The sequence below is a fragment of the Haemorhous mexicanus genome, chromosome Z (genome assembly GCF_027477595.1).
Source record: "Haemorhous mexicanus isolate bHaeMex1 chromosome Z, bHaeMex1.pri, whole genome shotgun sequence".
NCBI lineage: Eukaryota > Metazoa > Chordata > Aves > Passeriformes > Fringillidae > Haemorhous > Haemorhous mexicanus.
This window is the reverse complement of record NC_082381.1, coordinates 55521021-55547838: the sequence shown is the minus strand read 5'-3', so window position 1 is coordinate 55547838 and position 26818 is coordinate 55521021. Positions and strand designations below refer to the sequence as shown.

Genomic DNA, 26818 nt, shown 5'->3' with positions numbered 1-26818 from the left:
TCTTGTTCATAAATGTATCTGCATTGCAAAGTTTGATCTTTCTCTCACACTTAACAGTGCTTAACTCTGATTACTCAGAATCTGCTCTTCTAACTGGATCTGTACAGGAACATGTTGTCCTTGTCCCCTTGGTAACAGTGCATCTCTGTATGGCAACAAGAGTTCATGCAAGTTGTAGCTCTTCGTTTATAATGGGAATTTGCAGAGAGAGAAGGAACTCCCCCATATGGGTCCAGTGATGGCAGGACTGGAGCCCCAAGAGCCATTTTTCTGGCCTGTAATGCAAAGGGATGCACAATGGAGAAAGGTTATAATAAAAGAGGTGGTGTTCAGTATCTGCTCCTGACCTACTTGGGGCACCTTGGTCTCATAATTTTTCTTTCAGTCCTTCAGTACCTGTTACTTCAGGAGATGTGTAGTTACACATGTGGCCTTTACAGAGCCACTGGGGAAACAAGCTTTAGTACAGGAAAAATAGCCATTGGGGTTCAAAACACCTGAGCAAGAACTCAGGAAAAAAGCTCCCTAAGGGCACACCTACCTCTGGGACATGCCAACAACATTATTGATGCTATAGTAAGGATTTTGATATATAGTGGCTTGATGTGAGCAGGTGTTATTAAGGCACTAAACACATTAAAACAGCTAGTCAATCAGCTGACAGTTAGCTGAACTAATGCATAATCCACTTTAAGTATATAAAAATCTGCATATGTGTGCACCACAGCTTAATAAGGCAGCAGGATTTTGCTAACTTTAGAACCAGAGACCTTGTCTACAAAATAATTTTTCTAGAGCTTCTGGGTTTCACGGAACTAAATGTATCTCAGAATAGTACAAATAAATGCAGGGAATCCATCTCATTTGTGTGGAGAAAAAATACACTAGAAAAAAGACTCTAGATAGAAGGAAGAACTTATTGAAAAGTGGACACCCACGGAGGATGCCAAAGGCTCCATATGGTCTTTCAAATCAGTATATAGCACACAAGCATTCACTTTATATATGCATATGCTAATCTGAGCATCCTGATGCAGAATTTGGGTTTCTGACTAAAATTATCACACTTGCAAATCGAGCCCCTGATGGCAGACTTGTCTGAAAAGTCTAGCTGAGTATTATTTTAGCTTTGCTTTAACTTTTATCGCACAGATTTCATTGAAAATTGTTTTCTGGCATAGTTTTTGTTAGGCAGGGATTAGTGGGGATGGCACACAGAAATAAGTGAGAATATTTTGAAGATATATTAATGAAGCATACTTAAAATGTTAGATAGTTGCATAAACTATCTGGGTAATTCTTTGACAGCAATCTTCAAAGTAAGCAGCTTGTCATATTGATAGAGCCCATCACCTCTTCTGTTAATCTACGTGTAATTACAAACTACATTTTTTTTCCTGTATAAACTACTCCTTCCTTTAAAACTTTGTTTTTAAAACTTGCCTATCTGGAACATACATCCATGTTTATCTTTTGTGGTATGGCAAGGTGTTCCAGCTGCTGGATGTCAGCATGGAGTTCTGTTGTGAATGCTACTATGTTAATAATTACAAGCATCCCATAGTTGCAGGCAACTTGTCAATATATTCACTTCCCAAAACAATTATTGACATAATGTTCTCATTTGTACAGTACAGAATATTGGATAAAGCTACAGTCTACTTATATTAGCTTAGATTTTCAAAATTCAAAATAATGCCCACAAATACTTCTCGCTAATTTTATATCAAACTATGAAAAAAATTACAAGGATGGTTTTGAATGATGAAAGGAGGGTATAAATTCAGAAATAAATAATCTTGAAATTCATGCAGTATGTTCTGTGTGTTATGTAAGAAAAGTGATTTTCAGAGTATTCGGGAATCTTTAAGAAAAAGAGAGCTTAAAAATTGGAAAGGGAAAAAGCATGAGAAGAGAAAAAAGGGTAAATGTCACTTTATAGCCTTTGGAACCTTTTATCTAAAAAAAAGTCAAGAGATCCTATTTTAGCTTCTTTCTTGCACTGAATTGCAGTTTTTCAGTGTGTGGGATGGGAGGAAGGTTTTTCACTGTGTGTAAGGAGGAAAGAAAAATTCAGGGTGTTGATTTATAAACTTACATGCGGTGCATGCCTCTCTTGCACCAGTTTTAAACCTGGTTTTGATCCAGAAAGAAAAAGAGTTTAAAACACCACTAATTTTTTTTTTTTTTCAGGTCTTGATGCTCTCTCTTTTACTTTCCATGAGCTTTCCCAGTCAGGTCTATTTGTATATGTAAGTATAAAAGTGGTAAGCCTTGGTAACCTGTCAGTCTTACATTACTTCAAGCTGTGTTTAGGACAAAACCAGCAAGTACATGAAAGGACTTAAAAATCTCATCCTAGTATGAAAATTACAAGAAAATGGATGGAAAAATAAGGTCCAATAGACCATAAATTATGTTTGAACTACAGAAAAGATTTAGACAGTCTAAAAGCCTTCCATTGCAGATAGACGGATACTCAGGACTCATGTGTTCTGCAGAGATTCAAAAATACAAATGCAAAGGCCCCAAAGAATTTTTCAGACCATTCACTTTATATTATAAAGTACATGTGAATACAAATTATAATCTTTATAGAGCTATTAACTACCAGCTGCTCATAAACACCCATTTGCCATTTGAATATTTTAATATTAAGGTTGTGACCCCTTCTCCAAAGAAGAAACAATTAGAAAAACCTAATAGCTCTAAGTTCTTTTTTGGCAATTAACTAGAGAGCCACCCTTTCGGGCAGTACACACTGACTTACAGCAACAGTTACTTACAGGTTTTCTGACGTCTGGCAGAGTAGCCCACAGTGGAAAAACAATGGGTAACACCAGAAGATAGGTGACCTGCTTGCGTGGGGTTTCGGGCCAGGCCAGGCTGAGAGGCTGTTCCTCCTCATCCTCTTCATTCTGCAAGAAAAGCTCCAGTGAGCAGATTATCGAAGTGGATGAAGAAAGTTAGGGATTCTTCCAAAAGGAGTTCAAGGACTTGTGTTTCAGGGAAAACTATGGTGTCTGAAAACATTGCATTAACACCACACCTACCTAGCCACATAAGCCAGGACACACCAAAAGAGACTTTGGCCAGACTGCGAGACATCCCTACAGCACAGGCTGCCTGAGGATGTCCATTTGTTGACAATGTGGGTAGTCCCTCGGGATGCACAGGATGTCTCTGACAAGTGTTCCCGTGGCCCTCCCTTGGGATGTGGGCTAGTCTAGTCATGGGTTAAGAGTTGTCTGGGCTGCATCAAGACTGGCCACACAGACAAGAGAGAGAGCACGTGTGCACATACGTGCTGGTGTGCGCGCGCACACACACACGAGCTCGCACCTTTATGCGTGCATATAGATGTGTACGTGTACCTAACTTCTTAAGCCTTTGAGAGTAACTTGAAACCTTGCTATTAAATATACATGTATACATATGCTGGTATGTGTTGTCTTCTCCACAGGGAGATAGGGTAGTTCAGGCACCTGGAGCTCTAGTGCCAAGCTGCTGGGGTCAGACTGGGCTGCTCAGGGCTCTGCCCATTCAAACTGTGAAACCAACAAAGATGGTGATGGCCCAGCTTCTCTGGGCCCCAACACTGTTGTCAGGTTGTCCACACAAGGAAAGGGCTTCTCCTTGTCTCTGCCCAAAGACCCATGTTCACACCAGTCACAACACAGCAGTGTTCCTAACAACTTGGTGCTAAAACTGAAGACACTCCTCTCCAATCTGTGTCACTAATTTTTACATCAGTCCCTTTTTCCATTTATGTGTAAGCTGCCCACCTGTCATCCTTGTTATAGAGTAGGTGTATAGGAACCCTCTCCTATGACAGCAAACATTTGGCTTCCACACACTTCTCTTTCCTTAGACTGCTTTTCTAACAAAATGGAGCAAGTAGAGTGGACATGACTCAGTCTTTGCACGCAGGTATTAAAATAACTTTTAAGTTGTTAACATAGGTAGGTGATGTCTCCAGAACTGCAAATAAATTGCAGAATCAGGCAGCTGAAGAAATGGCCTGAATAATACTTTCACACGGATGTGTTTAATACAAATGCTGTTTAAACTTGGAAAGATTCCTAGGGAAAAGCTAAAAAAAGTCTGAAAAAGAGTGATAGCTGTTTGACAACATGAGTGATATATGATGACTTTAGGTAGTGTTTTGGGTTTCAATTTTGAAAAAAAGATAATAATTGAGACATGTCCACAATATGCATGTTATTCCTCCTATAGATTTATAATCAGTTTCTTTTCAGTTATTGCCCTGTATTAAGATTGCTTACATAGATCTTGTGACAATGCTATATAAAGCAATCATTTAAATTTTAACACCAGTTGTTCTTTTCTAAGCAAAAGAGTTATTGATGAAATGTCACCATATGTTGATACTGTTAATAACATTCTACTTACTGCTAATTTTGAAGAGCAGATCTTGATTATTCCACGACTGTGAACTTCCGAATTGTTGAACTACCTGAACTGATCAGTACCTACAAAAGCAAGCTCAGCTCTTAGCTTGGGATTTTTCACTATGAAGGTATCACCTGACATCAGTGGTCTGGAAGCAAACTCCTGTTTACCTCTTGACACACTGACAAGTTGCAGCTGCTTTTCAGTTGCATGTTAATGTTAACAGAGGGCAATATTTTGCTAACCCCTATACTCTGTGAAACTCCCAAGCTGCAGGGTTGTATGACAGCATAAATTAAACAGGTCATAATGGTTATAATCATTAAAAACATCTTAAAAATGTATAACCACAATTTGAAGCACTCAACTCAGTACTTCAGAGGCTCCTGAGCTGCTTAAGAGGCTAGCTTTTGCTTTTAGCTTTCAGCTCCTCACTGAAATGGACATACTATGCTTCCTTGCTGGAAATCTACTGAAACCTGACTTTAGAGGAACTGTGCTGGAGAAGTTTATTGAGGCTACTTCCCAAACCCAAATCCATTAGCTTTCCATTCTGGTTGATGCTTTTGGGGTGGGAAAATCAACCTGAGACACAAGCTCAGCTTTGAATTATGATGACTGAGATAAAATTTGAGCACAAAAGGACCAGTTGAAGGGTTGCCTAGGTAACTCCTTCTGAATGGCCTCTGTGTAATTCAATCAGCCAGCTCAGCTGGAATAAAGCTTTCTAACTGACTGCTGCATAAACAGCACTGAGTGGCAAAGTACTTCCTGAATTGCCATCTTTAGAGATTAGCCATGATTAACAATTATAGTTAATCACAACAAAACTTTACATTAGTCTGAGTTTGCACATAAGTCTTAAAAATATCTAGACAGTAATCCCTATTTTGGTTCATGCAACACTGTGCAGTACATACATATGGCTCAACACTTGTTCTATTCTCATGTCTGTGTCAAACACCTCTGGGTGTGCATAAGCACAGAGGCAACATGAGTGGCTGTAGCAAAGAACCATAAAGAATTGCTTTTGGACATTGCCAGATGTTTCCTGAGAAACCTCGATCTATCTGTTCGAGATCTTTTCCCCTTCCAGTTGTCCTCCATCATCCCTTTCCCTAAGATAACTATCCTCAAATTATAATGTCAACCACAAGATCACAGTGCAGGCAAAACACTTTTTCTTGCTAGTTTAACTCGAGGATACATTACAGATGTTGCAGAATAGATAATCTTTTGCCATTTTGAAAATTGGATTTGGCATCTGATTTTCAACACTGACCTTCCAGAAATCAGTGGAAGCAATGAAGTTCAAGGTATTTGTAGATCTATCTTCCATGAATTTCAAAGCAATACTAAATTATCCACTGATGTTGAAGAAAAGAATGGGAAATAATTTCGGCAGCTCTAAAACCACACAAATGCGAATGTCATGCTGTGGACTAAGCAGCAGTGACAGAAAATGACTCAGCACAGATTTATGGCAGAGATTGCATGCACTGTCTGTGGCTCCAGCCACGTACATGCTGAATATGCACTATCACAGTTTGTAGAAACTAATCCTGAGAATATAGTTTAATTTCAGTCTGTATGATGAAAACTCTGTACTTGCAATGCTCAGTAGGATTATATTTTGCAATGCTAAAAAGAAAATGCAATTATTACGTGATATATCCTGAGGAATTCAATTGCCTAAACACATATGATGGTACTGCTTTAGATACCTTCTGCTATCTGCCTTGACCTCCACATGCTCTAACAGAAGTGAAGGATATTCTGCTCACTTTATGACAAACCTGCCACCACTGTGCAAAGATCTCAATATTTAGGGCAGCCAAAGTGCTACTACCTACCCATCTCCACTCCAAAACTCATTCCCAGCTACGACTCAGTGGGTAATTAACTTCAATGATACTGGACTAGACATATGGGCAAGCTGCATCACCTGATATGATGAACTCTGATGATAATCTATTAGAAAGAAACTGCTGCATTAGGTCATAACAAAAGCCAACTTACTGCAGTACCTTGCAATGGTCAGACATGGGCATTCAGAGGCTAAGTATTGATATACGGCACATTTTTAATCTTCCACAAATTCATAGAATCATAGCAATATTTAGGCTGGGAAAGACATTTTATATCATCAAGTCCAATCATAAACCTAGCACTGCCAGCTCCATCACAAAATCATGTCCCCAGCCACCATACTACACATACTCTAAATACTTCCATGAATGGTGACAACCACTTTTATGCTTGATAATTGTTTCAATGCTTGATAACCCTTTCCATGAAGCAATTGCTGTAATCTCTGATCTAACCTTCTCTGACACATCTTGAGACTATTTCCTCTTGTCCTGTCACCTGCTGCTTGGGACAAGAGGCTGACCCCTACCTGGCTACACCCTCCTTTCAGGCAGTTGTAGAGAGTGATAAGGTCTCCACTGAGCTTCATTTTCTCCAGGCTGAAAAACCCACCTCCCTCAGCTGCTTCCCACAGGACTTGTGCTCCAGACCCATCACCAGCTCCATTGTCCTTCTTGGACACACTGCAGCAATTCAATGTCTTTCTTGCAGTGAGGGGCACAAAAGCCAACAAAGGATTTGAGATGTGGCCTTACCAGTGCCAGGGGTACAGCAGGAAAATCACTGCCCTGGTCCTGCTGGGTACACTATTGCTAGGATGAGCACCCCTTCTTTCCCACCATGAAGTTTTTAATTCCCCAGCCTGTAGCATTGGTGCATAGGGTTGTTGTGAGCCAAGGGCAGGCCACAACATCTGGCCTTACTCTACCTCATACCACTGGCCTCAGCCCATGGATCCAGCCTATCCAACCCCTCTGAAGAGCCTTCCTACTTCCTGGAAAATCAACACTCCCACCCAAATTACATACTCTGCAAAATGACATGATGTATTTGATCCCCTCATCCAAATTATCAGTATAGACATTAAGCAGGACTGGCCCCAGTACAGAGCCCTGGAGAACACCATCAGTGACTGACAGCTGGATCTACCTCCATTCACCCCCACTCTTTGAGCCCTGCTGTATATACCCAGTGCACCCATCCACACCATGGAAAGCCAGTATCTCCAGGGGAATGATGAGGCAAATGCTGTCAAATGCTTTACTAACATCCATAGCCTTTCCCACATTCACTACATGAGTCAATTTGTCATAGAAGGAGATCCAAGTTTGACAAACCCAGGCTGGTGGGCACCACGCCCTTGATGTCCTGCACATGCTGTTGTGATGGCACTCAGGGTGACCTGCTTCATGTCCATCCCTGGCATTGAGGTCAGACTGACAGGCCTGTAGTTCTCTAGATCCTCCTTCCCACCCTTCCTGTAGCTGGGCATCGCATTTGGCAACTCCAGTCAAGTGGGACCTCCCTAGTTAGCCAGGACTGCTGGTAAATGATGCAAAAGTAGCTTGTGAGCACTTCCATCAGCACCCTCAGTACTCCTGAGTGGATCCCATCCAGCCTCAGAGATTCATGTGTGTTAAGCAAGTCACTGACCATTTCCCCTTTGATTATGGGAGCTTCATTCTACTCCCCATCCTTGTCTTCCAGCCCAGGGGTCTGATTGACCCCGATGACAGCCAATCTTGCTGTTAAAGAATAAGGCAAAAAAGGACATTCCATACCTCTGCTTTCCCCTTATTCCTTGTTGCAATGTTTGCTATTGTATCCAAGAAAGGATGGAGAATGTCTTTAGCCCTCCTTCTGCTGCTGATGTCTTTCTAGAACACCTTTCATTTCTAGAAACACCTTTCATTGTCTTTAACTGCAGAAGCCAAATCAAGTCCTAGATGGGCTTTGCGCCATCCAATTTTCTCTCTGCATTACCTCACAATATCCTTACAGTCCTCCTGAGCTGCCTGTGCCTTCTTCCAAAGGTCATAAACTCTCCTTTTTCTTCTGAGTTCAGCCTGACCTCCATTCAGCCATGCCAGTCTTCTTCCCAGACAGTTCCTCTTTCAGCACATAAAGGCAGCCTGCTCCTGCACCTTTGAGATTGCTTTCTCAATGTTCAGCCTTTGTGCATTCCCTTGTCCTCTTGGGACCACATCCCAAGGAATGCTATCAGCCAGTCCTGTCAACAGGCCAAAGTCTGCCCCCTGGAAGTCCCAGGCAGCTCTGGCAGCTCTCCACCACAGCTCCCTCTAATCCTCTGTTCACAAGCAGCAGATCCAGCTGGGCACCTTCCCTGGCTGGCTTCCTCACCCACTCTGAGAGAAGTACCAAGGCGTGTTTCCCACAGTTCAGAAACCTCCTGCTCCCTTTCTGCTATGTTGTATTTCCAGCAGGTATCTGGTATGCTGAAGTGTCCCAGAAGAAAAGGGTCCAGTAATTGTAAGACTTCCTCCACTGCTTAGAGTATATTTCTGTCTTCCTCTTTGAACTGGTTGGATGGTCAGTACTAGACTCCCACCAGGATATTGATTTTGTTGGTCTTACCCATACAAACTCAACCCTTTTATCACCATCATCAAGCTCTAGAAAGCCAAATACTTCATAACATAAAGGGCTACCACACTTCCTTGCCTATCCCTTCTGAAGAGTTTATAGCCATCTATTGCATCACTCCAGTTGTGTAAGTAATCCCACCATGTTTATGTTACTGCAATTACATCATAGTTTTCCATCTGCTCAATGGCTTCCAGTCCCTCCTGTTCGTTGTGCATGCTGCGTACAGTGGTGTAGATGCACTCTAGGTGGGCTATCAGTCCTGTCATATGTTGGGTGGGAAGGAGCCTTAATTAATGTGTGCCTGTTCTCAGGTGCTTCTGTTGTTTCTAAAGGATTGATGATGATTAGGTCTTTGCAGCTGCATATGGAACTTGACCTAGCACCTCCACTGAGATGGCGAAGGTGCAATGTGAATTAGTAAAGGGACATTTCAAATGTGCTTTGGTGTACTCAGCACACGATGGAGCAGACTGAAGGACTGCAATAGCATGCTGCTCCTCAAACCTTGGTGTGCCACTCCTAGGCTCATCTCTAGCTTGCCTGGTTTCATCCCTTTCTTCTTTCAAATCTAGTTTAAGGCTCTTCCACTAAGCCCTGCTAACCCTTTGCCCCTTTGAGACAGGTGTACCCTGTCTGTCATCAGCAGACTTGTTTTAGCCAAGCCATGAAAAAACCCCTAAAATTCTGCTGGTGATACAATTCCTGGGGCAATTTATTGACCTTCTGAGTCTTCCTGTTTCTTCCAGCATCATGTTCTGCAACTGGAAGAATACAGAATGACATAATTGTGCCCCTCATCTCTTAACCAGTCATTAAAGATTTAGGCATAGCTGCATTAGATCTTCACATATAATAGTCATTATTGTGTTTCTATGAAATTCTTACTAATTCTGTTGTAATTCTTTTTACTCTTTATGCATAGGATCCTCATTTCTTCTTGCTGATGTTTGAGACTGCCTTTTTTGTTACAGAGACATCTGCAGTGTATACTAATGCCTAGATGGGATAATTGTGGTTCCCTGACATATATTTTATTGTTGTTATTATTATTATTAATGACAATAAGGAAATGAATCCTCTATTAGGAAAATGCCCTCTTTGTATCTTAAGAAATGAGATTAGAAGTGTTATTTTGCTCGGTGTTCTCTTTCATACATCCGTTACAAATACTCTTTTAAACGAATCTACAATCATTCAAAACTCTATTCTTGCTACTTCAGCTCTTCTTTTACTTAAAACATTAAAAACAAATAAAAGGGTACAAAATCTATCAATGTTCCATATTTCACAGTTCTTTATGCAAGAGCATCTATCAAATACTTTCCTGTAATTCCAGGGAAGAAAGCACTTACTGGTTTGCTCAGAACTGTTTTAGAAACATGGGGTGGTGTGGCTTAGAAGGGACCTTAAAGATCACCTTATTCCAACCCCCTGCCATGGACAGAGACCTCTACCACTAGACCAAATTGTTCAAAGCCCCACCCAGCCTGGCCTTGACCACTTCCACAGCTCTAGCTGGGGCATTCACAACTTCTCTGGGCAGCCTGTTCCACCTGTTCCTGCACCTCACCACCCTCATAGTAAAAATTTCTTCCTAGTATCTAATCTAAACCTATCCAATTTTCCCAGTAAAATTTTTCCAAACTGAGGAAATGATGGTGTGTTCACATTATGTAAACCATACAAACGTACTGTGACATTTCATCCACAATTATTTTGTTTGAAAACAACAGCTTATAGCAAACTCCATCTGCCAAAGTCACAAGGTAGTCACTCCTAGCAAACATCACAAAATCACTGTCTCTATAGAGGCTTACAGTCATATTACACTAGGAAAAACAGTTGCTTTTCTGGCACAACATGAAACAGAATTTTACACCTTTTTTTCCACACATTAGGAGGAAATGGAAAACAAGTACAAAGAAGTACCTCAAACTTACCAGAAATACTGAATCTGCCACTGTTCACCAACTAATCATATTGTATAACAGCAATAACATATGAACTATAAATACCATATTCTGAGGATTAACCCTAGTCCACCTAAAATGAAGAGCTAAGCTATAAATTCACATACTTGTACATTTCTTGTGCATTTTGAATGCTGTTACAATTAATCAATGAGGAATTAGAATGAGGTCTTCAGAAGAAAGGAAACTTAAGACAGGAATTATGCGCAGTTCCATTTGCTTATGCTACAGTATGGATAATGTACCACCTATGAAGAGGCAATTCTGTTCTTTGCTGCAAAGGACTGCTCAGGTGTTCTTCTGTTTTGGGGTGAGTTTTTGTTTGTTTGTTTGCTTGTTTGTTTTGGAACAAAACCAAAGGGTTTTTTTTGGAAATGAGCTCTGTAGAAGCCAATGAGTAAGTCAAGGAAAACAGATGTGATTGTCATCTCAAATGTTCTCTGTCCCAGAGGTATATAGTGATGTTCAAAATTGAGGTTTATTTTTTTCTTTAGAAGGGCACATCTCACATTAATCTATTTCACTAGAAAGGCAGAGAGTATAGGCAATACTCTATGAAAAGCCTCAAGTCTCTGCCTTCTGCTTCTTATCTGTAAGCCACATCACTCATTTATCTTCTCCTACAAGTAATTAAAGAAAAAAGTGAGAGAAGGTGAGATAGTAAGCTAGTACAGGAGTATGCAATTTCTATGGGGTGACTAAGAAAGCAAGATCTTTCCTCACAAATTCTTGAGTAAAATTCAAGCAGGCAATAATATTAAATCCATTCTTTCAGAATGCATTCTGTATATGTGTATACTCTTCTTAGGACAGCTAATTTGTGCTAATGCATCAGTGAAAAGAGCGAAAAGAGCAACCTTTAGAGTGGACCCTACAGGAAGGAGTAAGATCAGGTAGGTGTTTGATTCAGATTCTCCTCCTGCTGCTTATGTCCTCTTGGGCACTTGAAGAAATAAGTAAAATTACAGCTTCAAAAACCTATATGCTAGTTTTTATGCTATGTTATTGCCAGCACTCTTTGGGGAATCTGAGAAGAAATTCTCAGAATGTAACACACAAAACTGCAGTGAGCTCACCTGGAGAAAAAGCAGCTATGGTATCATGGAGATACTTCTGAAGAATAAGACTTCATGCCATTTTGCACAGTCCTAATTTTCAAGTAAGTCAAACAGCAGCAAAAAATGTGGAGTAGGCAACTGAGTAGCATTGTGAAAATAAAGATCAACTCCCTTTTAATAGCAGCGCCTACTCTTTAAGTTACAATGAGCAAACAAGATGCAGACATTTCCTTTAGACCAAGTGTGGCAACTGAAAAAGTATTTGGGCTTTGGAAAATAACCTTTTTATGATGAATCAAACAACTACCAGGAATGCTGGAATATATCACAGCCTTACAACAAAGGTGGCCCTAATCTTGTCTATGCTCTCTCTCCATGAAACAGTAATGTTTAGCATAGCTCAGATTAACACCCTGAGACAGAGAATGCAATGCTCCTCACATTCTCACCAAGCTAATTTGATGTGAATGGAATGAGTATCCATGGAAGGGAAGATATGTCCCAGTCAATGCTCTGTCCTGAAGTGGTGCTGCTGCTCTTCAGTGGGGAAGGCAGAACACGCTTTGCCAGACTGTTGCTCAGGTAAGCAGATTAAACCAATGCAAGCAATGAAGCCCTTGCACCACTCTCCTATGACATAAAAATTGCCTTATATTTTCATGGAAAAGTTATCTCAGTCATGGTTGGCATGTAAATACTTTCTGGTGGGGTTTCCACGGAAACAGGAAAAACAATGTGTGTGTGTGTGTGTGTGTGTGTGTGCGCGTGTGTGTGTGCGCGCGTGTGTGTGTGTGTGTGTGTGTGTGTGTGTGTGTGCATGTGTGTGTGGGTGGGAGGAAAAGGTGTTATCTTCAGATTGGAAACTATTTTTAGGTAAGCCACAGGTTAAAACAGCTACCAAATGCTAGTTAAGAAGGTGGTAGGGGTGGAACTGGACTTCTCAGAAGGATCGCAATCTGAAGGGCACTTTATAAAACATTTAATGAGCTAGTAAGTGTTCTTTCAGCCTTCCTTCATTTTCTTGTACATGTTTGGTACCACTCTACGAAGCAGTATTATATAACAGAGTCTTCTCCTCTGTGGCAACCTGCTAAAGGTTAAGAGACAGAATGCTGTAAGTAGAACAAAATCCCCAAGGAAGCTGCAATATCCAGGAGAAAGGAAGGCAATTTTTGACTTCAAATAAAGCAGTAATCTCTTACAGATGGTATGGTGGGAGGAGGTATTGTTCCCTCCTGTGCTGGCTAAGAAATAGGAAGGAGACCACAGCTGTCTGTCCTTCTTAGCTGATGATTCCAGTGGGGTGATAAGAGTCTCGCTATCTGGCACAAATGTTGGGGTACATTTTCTGGACACCCTTTTTGAATTTCTGCAAGCAGCATTAGGAGAGAGTTTTTCTTGTTGCTCAAGGGCTTGAGCTAGAAAGAGAACAGCTGAATTTCCCTAGAGGACAGTGGAGTAAGAAAAATAGGAGTTAAAGTCCTAGGGAAAAGGGGAAGGGAAAAGCAAGACAGTGGAGTTTGGAAGAGAGAAATGAAGAAATTCAAAACAAAACAAAACAAAACAAACCCCAAATAAATTAGGTGAAATCCATCTAGTCATGATTTCCTTGCAGAAGCCATTAACTTGACAGTGTCCTAGCATCTGTCTTGTGTGGTGTTTCAGCTCTGTGTAAGCCTTTCCTTCTTTCTTGAAAAAGAAGGAAAGGAGGAAAGAAAAAGAATTTGGGAGAAAATATAAAGAGGTTCCTTAAAAGCCTCTAAAAAAACCAGGAGAGGTATATGGAAAACTAAATCATGGCAATTGGGTGTATTATCCTTAAAAAAATTATTTTAAAAGTATATGAAAATCAAAATACAATATGAAACCTGTTTTTTTTCTGTCTTAGCCTGAGACCATCTTTTCACAAGGGTTTTTGCCTCACCTTTGTAATTTTAAAATAATGGGGAATTTATAAGTAAATGGGACTTATGCGCATATTCTGTTTTTACCAGAAGAACATAGAATATTTAATGTACTTATTTTCAGACAATTCTAGCTCCAATATAGAGACGATATCCTAAAATGCTTGTTTCCAGGGATTTAGACTCAGACACTATAATCTGCATCAGCGAAAGGTAAGAAAAACCCCAGAAATATGCTTGTTTTACAAGAGGGGAAAGCATGAAGACCATAGTGGAACTTGACCACGGAGGAGAAAGAATTAGATGCCTATGCAGGTCTTCTGTATCAGCATGGCAAACAGGCTTCACCATGACCTGCTATGTGACTAGAGCCATTTCACATCCTGCATTTTCAGGATAGCATTTTTTTCCCCCCAAAGGCACACTTGAAGCTTTTTCAGTCCAGACTGACAGTGTCTCTAGTTTTCTCAGTCTAAATTATCACTACCACAACATGGAGGCACTAACAGTTTTTTTGAGGGACTTTTCTAAGCAGCACTTAGGGATCACAAAACCTTATCCTTAGACTCTACAAGCTGAAAACCAGAGACAAGCAATTTTATACTGTCTTTCCAAATTCTGGCACTACAGCAATTCCTTTTGCATTAGAGTAAGGAAAAATAATCTAAATTTCAAGCAACTTGATTGAATTCTATTTAGAAACAGAAGCAAATGGTATCAATATGCAATGGAGAACACTTGGTTACAAAAAGATCAAAATTCAAAACCATATGTAGGTCAAGTTTTGAAAAGCTAAAAAGAAGGCTTAGGAGGGCAATGACCAAGTTCCTTTCCTCAAATTTCAATATTCATCAATGGAAATGGTCACAGAAATGCTGTGAGTGGCCTTCTGTTGTTGCCTGCAAATTTTGTTGTCTTCTATAAACCGAGAGTAATCTTATTAGGGTCCATTAAGTCAATATAAGAGCAGAAGGAAACTGAACCACCAGTGTTAGCTTCAGAGTGATGCTAGAGGTTTGGAAAGGTGTTTAAGGAAGCTGTGTACAAAAAGCCAGGCAATACATTGAGGAGAGCCTCTGGTACACTACCGAGTTGGCAGAGATCCTGGCAATGAAGTAGGGTCCTAAGTACTATGGAAGCCTATTTACTTGTTCCATGGATGAGTAGACTATTTGTATTGCAACTTCTCAAAAATTCCAGTATGTACTTTTTAATTACAAAATATGATTCAGCAATACTCAAGCAGCTTAAGAAAGCTGCCAGGTTACCACTGGAAGAAGACAAAATTGAGGAGGAATCCAGCATGGACCATCTCAAAATGCTGTTAGCAGACTGCTAATTTTTATTTTGACAGCAGATACCTGAAATCCTTTCATTCAGATTGATGGAGCTAAATCTGCAGACTCATTCCTCTACCAGAGGAGGAACAAACTGCCCTGCTTTGCTCTATTGTGCCATTTGGATAAGGATAAATAATGTATCCCACGTCTAATACCTCAGAATCATTGTTCAGAATGTCCTAATACTTGCTGAAATTAACATAAAAGTTACAAAGCCTGCATAACTGCAAATTTAAACTGTCCAAAGGGAGATGAAAGGAATTGCACATTGCTGAGTAATGTACTCCTGCAATAATTTTCCCTTCTTCCCCTGCAGTGGCTTGAGACTGAAAACATTATCTCAAATGATAAAGCTCCTTGACCTTGCAGATTTCTGAAGCCTAGGAAATGCATTATTACAATGCAAATTAAAAGCATGTGGACATTGCTGTGGTAAGTGATTGCTTAAGATCGTTTTTTCTTCATTGTTTCCACTGAAAATACTCAGTGGGAAAAAAATCTTATGAAGCAAGATAACAGAAGGCAGGATGCAGAAGTTTGTGTACAGGTCCTCTTTCATAATGAATTTTGACTATTTCATGATGCATATCATGACAGGTTCTCTTAAGATAACAGGTTTTGTGCAATGTGACAAGCAATTTCTATTAGCTATATTTACAGCTTCAGTCATCTTATCTGTAAAGTAAAAATACATTTCCCAAAAGAATAGATTCCAGACTCCTACCTTACCTTACACTAAAGGGCAGGGACAGAAGGCAAGATCTTTTACATATGGCAAACTGTACACTGGATTCAGCTGTAAATGAAACTAAATTTCATCATATTATGTAGACAGTTCATACTGTCAGCTTCTTTCTTTTAGGATGTTTGCTTTCAGTGAAAAGCACAATCAAACATGCAATGTATTTGCTAGCACAAGAATAAAAAGAAGAATAAAAAAGTCATTAACCTCGTCAACATTATGGGCGATTCCATTCTGCACTGGTCCTGAATCACTTGGTGGTGTTACTGCAACTTCCACTTTTGCACCTTTCTCTGTGGCACCATCCATAGATAAGAGAGGGAAAACAACAGATCAGAATATTAAATTACAAATATACTAGTGAAATAGCTGTCATATATTCAGTCTGAGAAAATTATCAAATACTAATGTTTAGTCAACATCTGTGTTAAAAGAGAAAGAAAAGAATTTGCCTAGTACCCATTTTCAATAAAAATCTTAGAAGCAGTGAGCTAGCATTTTGAGAAATATTTAAGTTCATTGCAATATTCAGTGCTCTTTGTTTATGCTAAATGCACTGAGCCTAATACTTCAGGTAAAAAGTGACATGCAGCATTCACCCCTGACTTTATAGAATGCACCGTGCTGAATACAAGGGAGGGGATACATTCAGCGATAAGTTTTATAACACACCAACCCCTGCAATTAGTAAAGCTGCTTCCAGGATGTAATTCTGCTGTCTTCCATGCAAAAATGTGGGAAAGAGTAAACATATGGTGTAACAACATCTAATAATAGAGAATGATATATAAATCAGAATCCTGCAAGTCCTTGTGCTAAACTTCCACAGGAGTTAAAGGGATAAAGATAGGCCTTAGGTTTCTGATGCCAAATTTATTAAAACTCATTCTTACTTTGACTATCTTGGAAATCTCTAAGCTGTAATTACTTCTATAACTATGTGGTACATAAATGTGTCAATGGCCCAAAATCTCTTGGACAATACAAAGTAAGGGGGAATAGCAATATGAAATGCCTTACTCAAGTTCAACATGCCTTATGGTATGCTCTTGTGCATAGAAGTAAATACAGCTGTCTAGTTACATTACTGCTATCCTGAGATTCTTCTAAATTAAAAATCTGAGATCACAGCCACAGCAGAGTGCCAGACTATCTGTAATAATTTCAGTGTATGTGTGTTGTCTCTTAACCCTGCAGTCAGCATTATGGGTTATTAACAGACCATCCCAGCCAACTGCCTGATTTTGGAAGCAAATACTATGTAAACATAACACAAGGTCAGAAAAAGTGTCAAGTAAAAAAATTTATTCAGATTTTATTGGACACATTTGAATCTGGTTTTCTAATGCAGATAATATGATGAGGTAAAGTAGAGAAGACAGGTCATGGCACAGATTTTAATTTAGCATAAGAAATTTATAACTAAAATAAAAATTCTTGCCTTAATGGCAAACTCTAGTAAGTTAACTTTCCACAATTAGCATAGATGGGCCTCAATGACTCCCAGAATGTACTATACAGACAAACCAAATCTTAAATATGAAGCTGGTGTTTTTTGTGACGAGGGTGGTACCATATAAAACACATATTCTACTAGAGCATTTCAATAAATTAATTACATTTTTCCAAGTATACTGCAAGGAAAAAATTTGCCTCTCTGTCACTTCAACACCAAAATTAGCTTTGCTTTTTTCTTTTCAACCTGCCTAGAAAGCTTTCTATATGCCTTGCCTGGCTTTCTATTCTTGCATTTAACTTCTGTCCCAACCATAAATTTCATATCCTTTGGTACAGAGAATCAGAGTATTTTTACTAAAATAGCACATGTAATGTAGGAGAAAATAATTAACAATTTTTAAATTAAAATAAAACAGTGAAACAGACTCTCAGGCACAGGTGATAAATCTGCAATGCTGCACTCACCATGATTAGCCGCTCCATTCTGCCTTTCACTGTCTTCCACCTGGCACTTTTTTTTGGCAATCTTATGCAGAATTGAGGCCCTTTCCTTGAACTTTCCTAAAAGAAAACATTGTCATTATTACAATGCAGCCATTTTGAGACACAAGGTTTATTTGCCATAGCTTAGTCTCCACAGATCACTGGTGATAATCCATTTCAATTCCTCCTCAAACAGCAAATATGCTATTAAACATTATCTCACGTTCCCATATACAGGGTTGGGAGTTTTTTCTTTCTTTCTTTTTTTTGTAGAAATAAAAATGTAATTTTTTTTTTTTGAGAACTCACCAATGAATAGAACAAGAAATTGATTTTTCTTTGGAAGAAGTCAGTAAAGTTTCACCTAAAAATATGCTGGTGTAAGATTTCAGCTGAAGCAGAAGATGAATACAGATGAATCAAGATACCATAAATAAAAACAAACAGTTTCGGTTCTCAATTAGTAGTACCATAGAACAGAATTTCATATTAACACATATATTGCATTAGAGGGAGTGTGGTCAGTTTTGTCACTTTGGACTTATTTTTGTGTCTGTGACTTCTACTCACTTCACTGCTTGGTAAAATTATGAAGAAGATTATTCTGGAATTTACTGAAAAACTTCTGAAAGATAACACTATCACTTATCACAGCCAGCATGGCTTCATGAGCGGAAAGTCCTGCTTACCAAACCTGATTTCCTTTTATGATAAGGTAACACATCCTGTTGATAAACAGCAACTAATTTATGTGATCTTTTTGGATTTCAGTAAATCTTCCAACACTGTCTCTCACAGGATCCTTCTGAACAAAATGAGCAGCCCACAGCTGGATAAACACATCATGGGATGGGTGAGCAGCTGGGTCACAGGTCAGACACAGAGGGTTACAGTGAATGGGGTGACATCAGACTGGGAACCTGTCATTAGTGGGGTTCCATAGGGTTCCACAGGGCCCCATCCTCAGCCCTCTGCTCTTCAACCTCTTCATAAATGACTTGGATGTAGAACTGGAAGGAATACTCAGCAAGTTCCCAAAAAGAGAGGAGCTGCTGTTTCCCTCAAAGACAGGGAGACCCTGCAGAAAGAGGTCAACAAATCACGGGTCTGAGCAATCACCAACCACATCAAATTGAACAAGAGAAAGTGCTGGATTCTGCATCTGGGATGGTGCAACCCTGGATGTAAGGATGGACTGGGAATGAAATGCTGTAAGCAGTGCCATGGAAAGGGACCTGGGGGGTCCTGGTCAGTGGCAAGTTGAACGTGGGTCAGCAGTGCCCTGGCAGCCAGGAGGGCCAGGTGTGTCCTGGGGGGCATCAGGCACAGCATGGCCAGCTGGGCAAGGGAGGGGATTGTCCTGCTCTGCTCTGAGCTGGGGCAGCCTCACCTCGAGTGCTGGGGCTGGTTTGGAGTGTCATGAGAAAGATACTAAACTGTTAGAGAATGTCCAAAGGAGGACTACTTGAGGGGGAGGTGTATGAGGAGCAGCTGAGGTGACTTGGTCTGTTCAGCCTGGAGGAGAGGAGACTTGAAGGGAGACCTCACTGCAGTTACAACTTCCTTGTGAGAGGAAGAGGAGGGGCAGGCACTGATCTCTTCTCTGTGGTGACCAGTGACAGGACCCAAGAGAATGGCCTGAAGCTGTGTCAGGGGAGGTTTATGTTGGATATTGGCTGTTAGATAAAAGTTCTTGACCCAGAGGGTGGCTGGGCACTGGAACAGCTCCCCTGGGAGGTGGTCGCAGCACCAGCCTGACAGTGTTCAAGAAGCATTTGGACAGTGCTCTCAGGCACTGAGACTGTGACTTTTGGGGCTGCCCTGTGTAGGGCCAGGAGTTGAACTTGATGATCCTTGTGGGTGCCTTCCAACTCAGCATATCCTGTGATTCTGTGATTCAGAAGGGGAACAAGAAGTCTCCAGAAAACATGATTTTCATATCAGATTCTTAAAGGTAATTTTTCTTCTAAACCTGCCAGGTTGGGGCTTTTTTTGTCTCCCATGAAGTTAACCATGCAGGTCAACCTTTACAATCCCTAGGGCAACACACTCACCAGAAGTCCCAGTTTTTGTCACTCTTTATTGACCACTGTGTCCAAATGATAAGCTAAAACAAGGTAATGTCAAAGATATCAATATTAGGTGAAACTAAAACTTTTTCTGCCTTCATAGATCTTTCTATGTAAGGACTCTTTGGACATCTTATAACAGTCTATGATGTGTAGAAAGTTGATGTATCTGCCTTTACTGACTTTTCCTGATTGTAATTGCACTTTAGGCATTTCAAAATATTTTAAGAAGTTTAACTGGTGGCTATTTTACACCACATTTTCTAATTAAAAATACTATTAAAAGGGTCTGTAGCTCTTTTAATTCTTCACCTCCACTCAAAAAATTCTATTGAAAACTGTTGGTGTCCCTACAGCAAAACCAACACAGACTTAAGACCAGAAGATATTTCAATGGAATTATATAAAAGACTAATAGCAGAAAGTAAAAGTAAGAAGCCATTAATTAATTCAGTTATTTGGGTAACAGTCACTTCTTGCCAAGCTAAAAACTTGGAGAAATTCCAAGCATACAAGGATAAATCATTAGTCAGGAAAGAAATTCTCTCTTCCCTCCTTAAAATGGAAGCTTCACACCCCTGTACCCACACTTTTGTACGTGGAGAAGCATATGAGCAGCTCACAGGGACTAGCAGCTATCATTTGTGAAGTGGAACTAATTTCTCAACAGCAAACCACTTGGAAAGTAATAAAAATAGCTCAAATATTTTATAAACCATACTGTCTTTTCTGCAGTCTCTACCTTTTCACAAATACATCATGCTCAAAAAGAAAAAAAAAAAAACCCACCAAACCCAAAATTAGCAATTCAAAATATTTTGCAAATATTATCTTTTTTTGGCACCCAGAGTTGAACGCCTGCAGAATAGTATTTAAGTAAAGAACACAATCATAAATAACAAGGCATCTCATTATTTCACTGCACAGGGGTAAGAGACAGAGATTCCAGTTAGAAGGGAAGAAGTAACAAAGAGTTAAAGAAAGAGAGAGTCAGATAAAGAACAGGATTTTTCTTGGATAGCAGATAAAAGAGAAAAAACCCAGAAAAAATACAAATCATATCCCCAAATATTTTAGGCCGAAATGCTGAGTCATGGTGGTTCCTTATTTTCTTTTTGAAAGAGCAGGGGCATTTAAAACTGCTTATCCAGAAGAGTGAGTAGATATTAAAAGGTGTCTGATATAATTTCAGTCTCCTAAAGGATTCTGCTAGCTTTCAGATTCCAACTCAGCTTTATATGTTTCATGCCACATATATAGAAATGAATTTTATGCAAGCAATGAAAATGATGCGGCTGACACATTTCTGAAAAATATCTGTGAAGCCATCCATGTCCCCACCTATTCCAAGATGGTGTAGGATCTTTCAATTAAAGGTCCAGTTTTAGAGGTTAATTAAAATGATGAAGAACCTAAGGATATTCTAGTATTTTTTTTGAGACTGTGTGAAAATGTAGGTTTTTTTAACAGAGAAACATGGCCACTATTGAACTGAAAAGAAAATGTCTTTGCAGAGATTCACATTGGTTTAGATTAGTTTAATTGAATGTGACATCCATTTTTTTCACATTTACAAAAACCTCCCAGCATCTCTGGAAAGAATTTCTGACACTTACTTTTAGCAATTTTAAGTTACACCATTTCATTTAGGAGACTGCTCCACAGTTGTAAGTCACTGTCATGGAAGCTAAAATCGACATTTGAAATGGAAAATGTGTTTGGTTTTATTTTTATTTCCCAATAGATGCACGATTCGGTTTACATTGTTTTACATCATTACCTTTGATTAGATTCACTCAATGTAGGTAACAAAAGTGCAAGGAAATGATTAAAAACCATTATTAACTATCAAAAACATGAAACTGTCAACAGCAGTAGTACTGGCCTGCATGAAGACACTGAAATGTAGAAAAGACAGCAGAGCAATCACCCTCCCTCCCTCCCACCCTTTCTCTACCATTTTCCTCCATTCTCTACCATTTTCCTCCTTTAAACCAAACCAAAACTTGCTCACTGAAGGGGAAGCACGGAGCCACCAAGAAAAAGGACCAGCTGAGGATGGATCTAAGTCATTCCAATTTTCAGAAAGCCACTGAGGTCAATCTTAGGCACAGATCTCCTCTTGTGTCTTTTTTCTTATCTTTAGGTGGGGTCATTAAATAAAGCAAGCATCTTATGTCACTGTTCTTATTTCCAGAAGGTAGGTCCCTATGTTTCCTCTGGAGCAGTCCTATGTACTATGGTTTGACTATGTAACAGAGCTTTTCACCACAGGTGGTAAAATGAGAGTTTAGATGAATGACAGTGCATGCTTCCATGGACCTACAATAGGACAGATCACTATAGAAAATTCTTAGTTAATCTAGGTTCACTAAACTCCAACAGATTTGGCAGCTTATTTTAGTTTGCAAAGAATGAAGTAGAAGGAAGAGGTGATCAAGGCCAGATGATTACCAAAGAAGGTAGCTTAAAACTACACTGTTTTTTGTTTGAAAAGATAGAAACAAATCAGTATTGTATAATGTAGATATGGGTTGATCTGCATGAGTAACTCCAGCTGGCATCAGTTGGCAGAGATTCTCCTCCTGATAAAGGATATATTAAAAAGCCAATCCTTTATCTACAAACTAAATTGCAGTCTACAGGCTCCCCTGGGTCAGAAAAATATCTGATTTGATGTGAAAACAGTTCTTCAGAAATTCACTCATTAAAAAAATTCAAGACTCTATCACTTGCCTTGTTTTCAGTCTGTGATCAAAGGAAACATACTGCATCTATCTAGCTATAACCAAGCTTTCATGAGTCTGAACATGTCAAATCTGTGGCTGTTGAGCACTCTGAACTGTACTTACTAATTCTGCTTAAGACCTGCTGTGGAAGATAACTAGTGCGTGATTACTGATCTAAATCCAGAAATCCACCTTACATGCTTTCTCCTTTAAGATCAAGCAGAAGTATCAAATGAAAACACGCAGTTTTGTCATGTTGTAGATTACTGGTGGAGCACAAGATAACAGTGAGGGTCTCTTCTCATCTAGTGGGGCACATTTACTCTCTCAGTTTGACCTGATTAATCTAAAATTAATTTAAAGTCACTTTCAGACCAAAGAGAAATGATCAAAACAGTAGAAATCAGGTTCTAATATTTGGAACACAATGGATCTCTGGCCATTTGGCTGAATCTGATTGTGTGTTATAACTCATCCATTAATTCTTGTTCCTGATTGTTCTGATGCAGCAGGAAGAAAAAATGCACCTGAGTTTCTTTGCCAGAGAACTGAAAGAATATTCTGTATCTCCACTCCAGGCTTGAGGACTGGGCATAAGGATGTCACAAAAAAAAAAATAAAAAATCAATGGATTTGTAACTGGATTTATGTATTCCTGTGACTAAGTTGCTGTGCAAAAGGTACAAAACCCTCAGTCATAAAAAGGAAGAGAAAGAAGTAAGTGGGTAATGCAAATAAGTGATGCAGAGTGGTAGCAACTAAACTTCTGAAAATTGAAACAGAAAGCTGAAAATATAGTACACTTTGATCAAAATATGACTTGTAAGATACACTAATCATTACTTGCCTTGTGAAAGACAAGTGAAAATTATGGTGGTTGTACTTGAGAAGGTAAACTGCTACTGGATTTTTCCTGTTGCTGCAGTATGATTCTGAAATACTTATTCATGAGAAATACATTCTGAGGTGACATTGAATATTAAAAGCATTACTTCTGCATAGGCACAGGAATAATATACATCTATACACACACTGCAACAGGTGTTTCCCTACAAATAACTACATTTAGATGCCAATAGAGTATTTATGAATCTCAGAAGGCTTCTTTTGAAACAATAGATATGATACTTCACCATAAAAAATAAAAACCTTAACATACCCACATTTAAGGCTACGATAAGAAATTACATTTTTATCTTGACTGTAATGAAGACTGAAGTAAAACATATTGCAAAAGCTTTATCACTGGTAGCCATATCTGAGTGGCCCAGGTTAATGGTTCCTTACAGGTTCTTAAGAGTGTGTTTAAACAAGATAGACACCACTGTTTGCCTGTTAAAATCTACTTTCAGGCATCTTTTCTTATTTTGGTACCACCCCTGTGAACCAGATGCCTAATCTGGGCAACAGAGCAGAGTGAGGCAAGACCATTCTATGAGCTCAGGCCTGCCACAGATGAAAACAGCATCTGCCAACACCTGGTGCAAAGGTACATGGAACCACCTCCCACAGCCAGCCCCAGAACCAGAGGGTTCTATTGGTGTATCAACAGCAGATACAGAAAGAGGGAAACAGGCATTATCACTCTCCATCTTCCCTGAGGAATGATCTTGAGTAAGTCATGCAATGAAGATTCTCTTAAAACCTTCAAGATTGCTCAACACTGGAAAGCAACTGTGTTTTTATAAAGAGAGAATTACAGTATTTGTCTTAAATTCCTAAGATTAAAAACATTAAGTATGAATAGGTGGCTAACTTTTCTACAGGCCTCAAGATTTTCCCCATCCCCAAACATGCTGCTAATCTCCAAATTTAACATAATGAAAATATCTGTCTGGAATTTTAATCAGAAGGATGGACAAGAGGCCTTGATCCTACAGACAATCAGGTCTCAGTTCAGGGATAATTCCAAATTGTAGAAATGCTGATCGCACTAGGACAAAAAGCATGAGTTGGAAATTTAGTATGGAGTTAACTGCTTTCCTGAATTAGTATGATAGAACTGCAGTGCTTTTGAATCAGCAGAAAAATTTCCTGAGATTTCACTGAGCCCTGATTCAGGCTCTAATTACTTCCTTCTTATATTGCTAGAATGAGGATTTCAAACTGCAAATTTTTTTGCATTGCAATCAAGCACACAATTAATACTCCAGGAATAAACATGCCTAGTTTTTAAAGGTTATTCATGGCTTTTCAATAATACAGTAAACTGAAGTCACTTAGCAATTGTTCTGAGTGATTTGAAAATCCATAAATTAATTTTTCTTCTTGAATGCATTGTAAAACATGGCATCAAATAAGCATCTACAATCTATGTTATACTGCGCCATAGAACTTGCAAGTATGGTTTTGCATATGTTCTTTGCTAAAAGCAGCCCATTGTATTTTCTTACCTGAAATAGCAGAACTGAAATGTTGAAAACAAAGACTTGAAAAAAGAGTTGTAACTGACTGAGCCACCAATAAACACATGCAAAAATGAGTTATTCAAAAATGGAGAAAATGAAAATAGGACCAAGAAAAACAAAGGAAAATGTAAACACAAAAAAGGCACTCAGAGGGCTTCAAAAAAAGCTCATACAAACAATTCTAAAATATTTCTTACCTTCTTCAGTCATTGTGTCATAATATTTTAGGTTTCCATATGATCCAAGCTCTATAACATCACAGTAAAAGACACAGAGATAAGGAACCAGCAGACATTAAAGAAATGTACATGTTTTTGCATGTGCTTCATAAACTGGAACAGTGATTATGCAAAACATTTTCCAGGACAGTGAAACACAGATTACAGAAATGGCACTGCTTTCCCCCTCCAAAATTTCACAAGTCATTGACTTTAGCTAAGGTGTTAAACTTGCTAAAGTGAGATGTAGGAGAAGCACTGAAATCTAAAATTTAGCCTTTTCAAGTTTCTTGCAAATTTGGTGCCTTTACATTTGGGAAAAGATAATAAAACTTGAGAGTGCCTAAACAGCAGCAATTTTGCAAACTAAGCTCATTTATCATTCCCTAGGTCAGACATTCAAATACGTCTGTATTCAAATTAAACAAAAAAGTTTCAAAACACATAATTTTAGGAACTGTTTATAATACTGTCTCCCAAACACTGTTTTGATACCAGTGCTGATTTTGACTGGCTTTAGAGGGGCTACTTAATTTAACCACTCTCTTGTCACTTGTGAAATCAGGAAAAAAGTTATTTGCCTCATCAGGTGATATGACACCTAAATTAATTAAATCATTCAATCTATCTGAAAATATGGCATTACTAGATTCTATCAGGGCAGAAAAAGGAATGGAATGCAGAGGTCTCCAGGTCCGTAGGGCTACCAGTATTTGTTTCTGTGTGATAAAATCTTGCATTAAATCACCTTTTTCCTCCAGATGTGGCTTTACACTACTTTTCTTGAAGTGCTTTTTTCTTAACATTTGGCATACATGTTATTGTATGTATAAACACAATTATTAACATAAACCTACAAAACAGGACAATGAAAAATTAGTCTCAAGGAGGAATTTGCAAATGGCCTGGCTGAGGAATTTGTGGATGACCACTCATCATTTTTATGAAAAGTTTTGCAACTGAGTTTCTGAGCATCTGACCTTTGACAGAATGTAACCATTAAAAAGTGGATACTTAACAGTTTGATGATGCTTTTTTCTTTGTAAATATTCTCTTTCATATTTATGAAACACCTTAAGCAATTAAATGTAAAACTGATATCCAATTATTTTGTTTTTCAATGATGCATGATGATTTTTCAACAATTTTTCACAAAGGTGAATTTCAGTATAGACATGACTATTAGTTTTTAACTGTAAAAAACTGTGATGATATAAAATCTGACACTTTGAGAGATACATTAAAAAAAAAAAAGAAATCTTATATCATTTGCAGAGACAGAGAATGCCTTATGCCATGTAACTAAAATATACAGGATATTATCATTGGTTTTTTTTAGTAAGTATGATTGGATATTAATGACTTTTCATAGCATATTATAAAGAAACTTATAAGTATTCATATACTCTTGCTAGTAAAATGTAGTGTCTTACTTGCCCATAAGTAAGCCAAATAGAATAGGACATTAAGTCTCTCTTAAAGCAAAGAAAAATCTAATTTAAAGACAGAATTTAATATATTGTTTTACAGCAAGAAAGAATGTATATACT

General features: G+C 38.8%; 1 protein-coding gene across 2 annotated transcripts in view; it reads right to left on the bottom strand.

Annotated features, from left to right (window-relative positions):
- SLC24A2 (solute carrier family 24 member 2) overlaps positions 1–26818 on the bottom strand; it is a 108583-nt gene that overhangs the window by 13754 nt on the left and 68011 nt on the right. The window contains exons 4-7 of one of the 2 annotated variants that reach the window (XM_059836555.1): positions 25248–25298; positions 17827–17922; positions 16111–16196; positions 2787–2918 (exon numbers count right to left, since the gene is read on the bottom strand). In XM_059836555.1, coding sequence (XP_059692538.1) covers positions 2787–2918; positions 16111–16196; positions 17827–17922; positions 25248–25298 — 365 coding nt within the window. The remainder of the gene's footprint in view (positions 1–2786; positions 2919–16110; positions 16197–17826; positions 17923–25247; positions 25299–26818) is intronic. The other variant, XM_059836554.1, reaches the window with a different exon arrangement.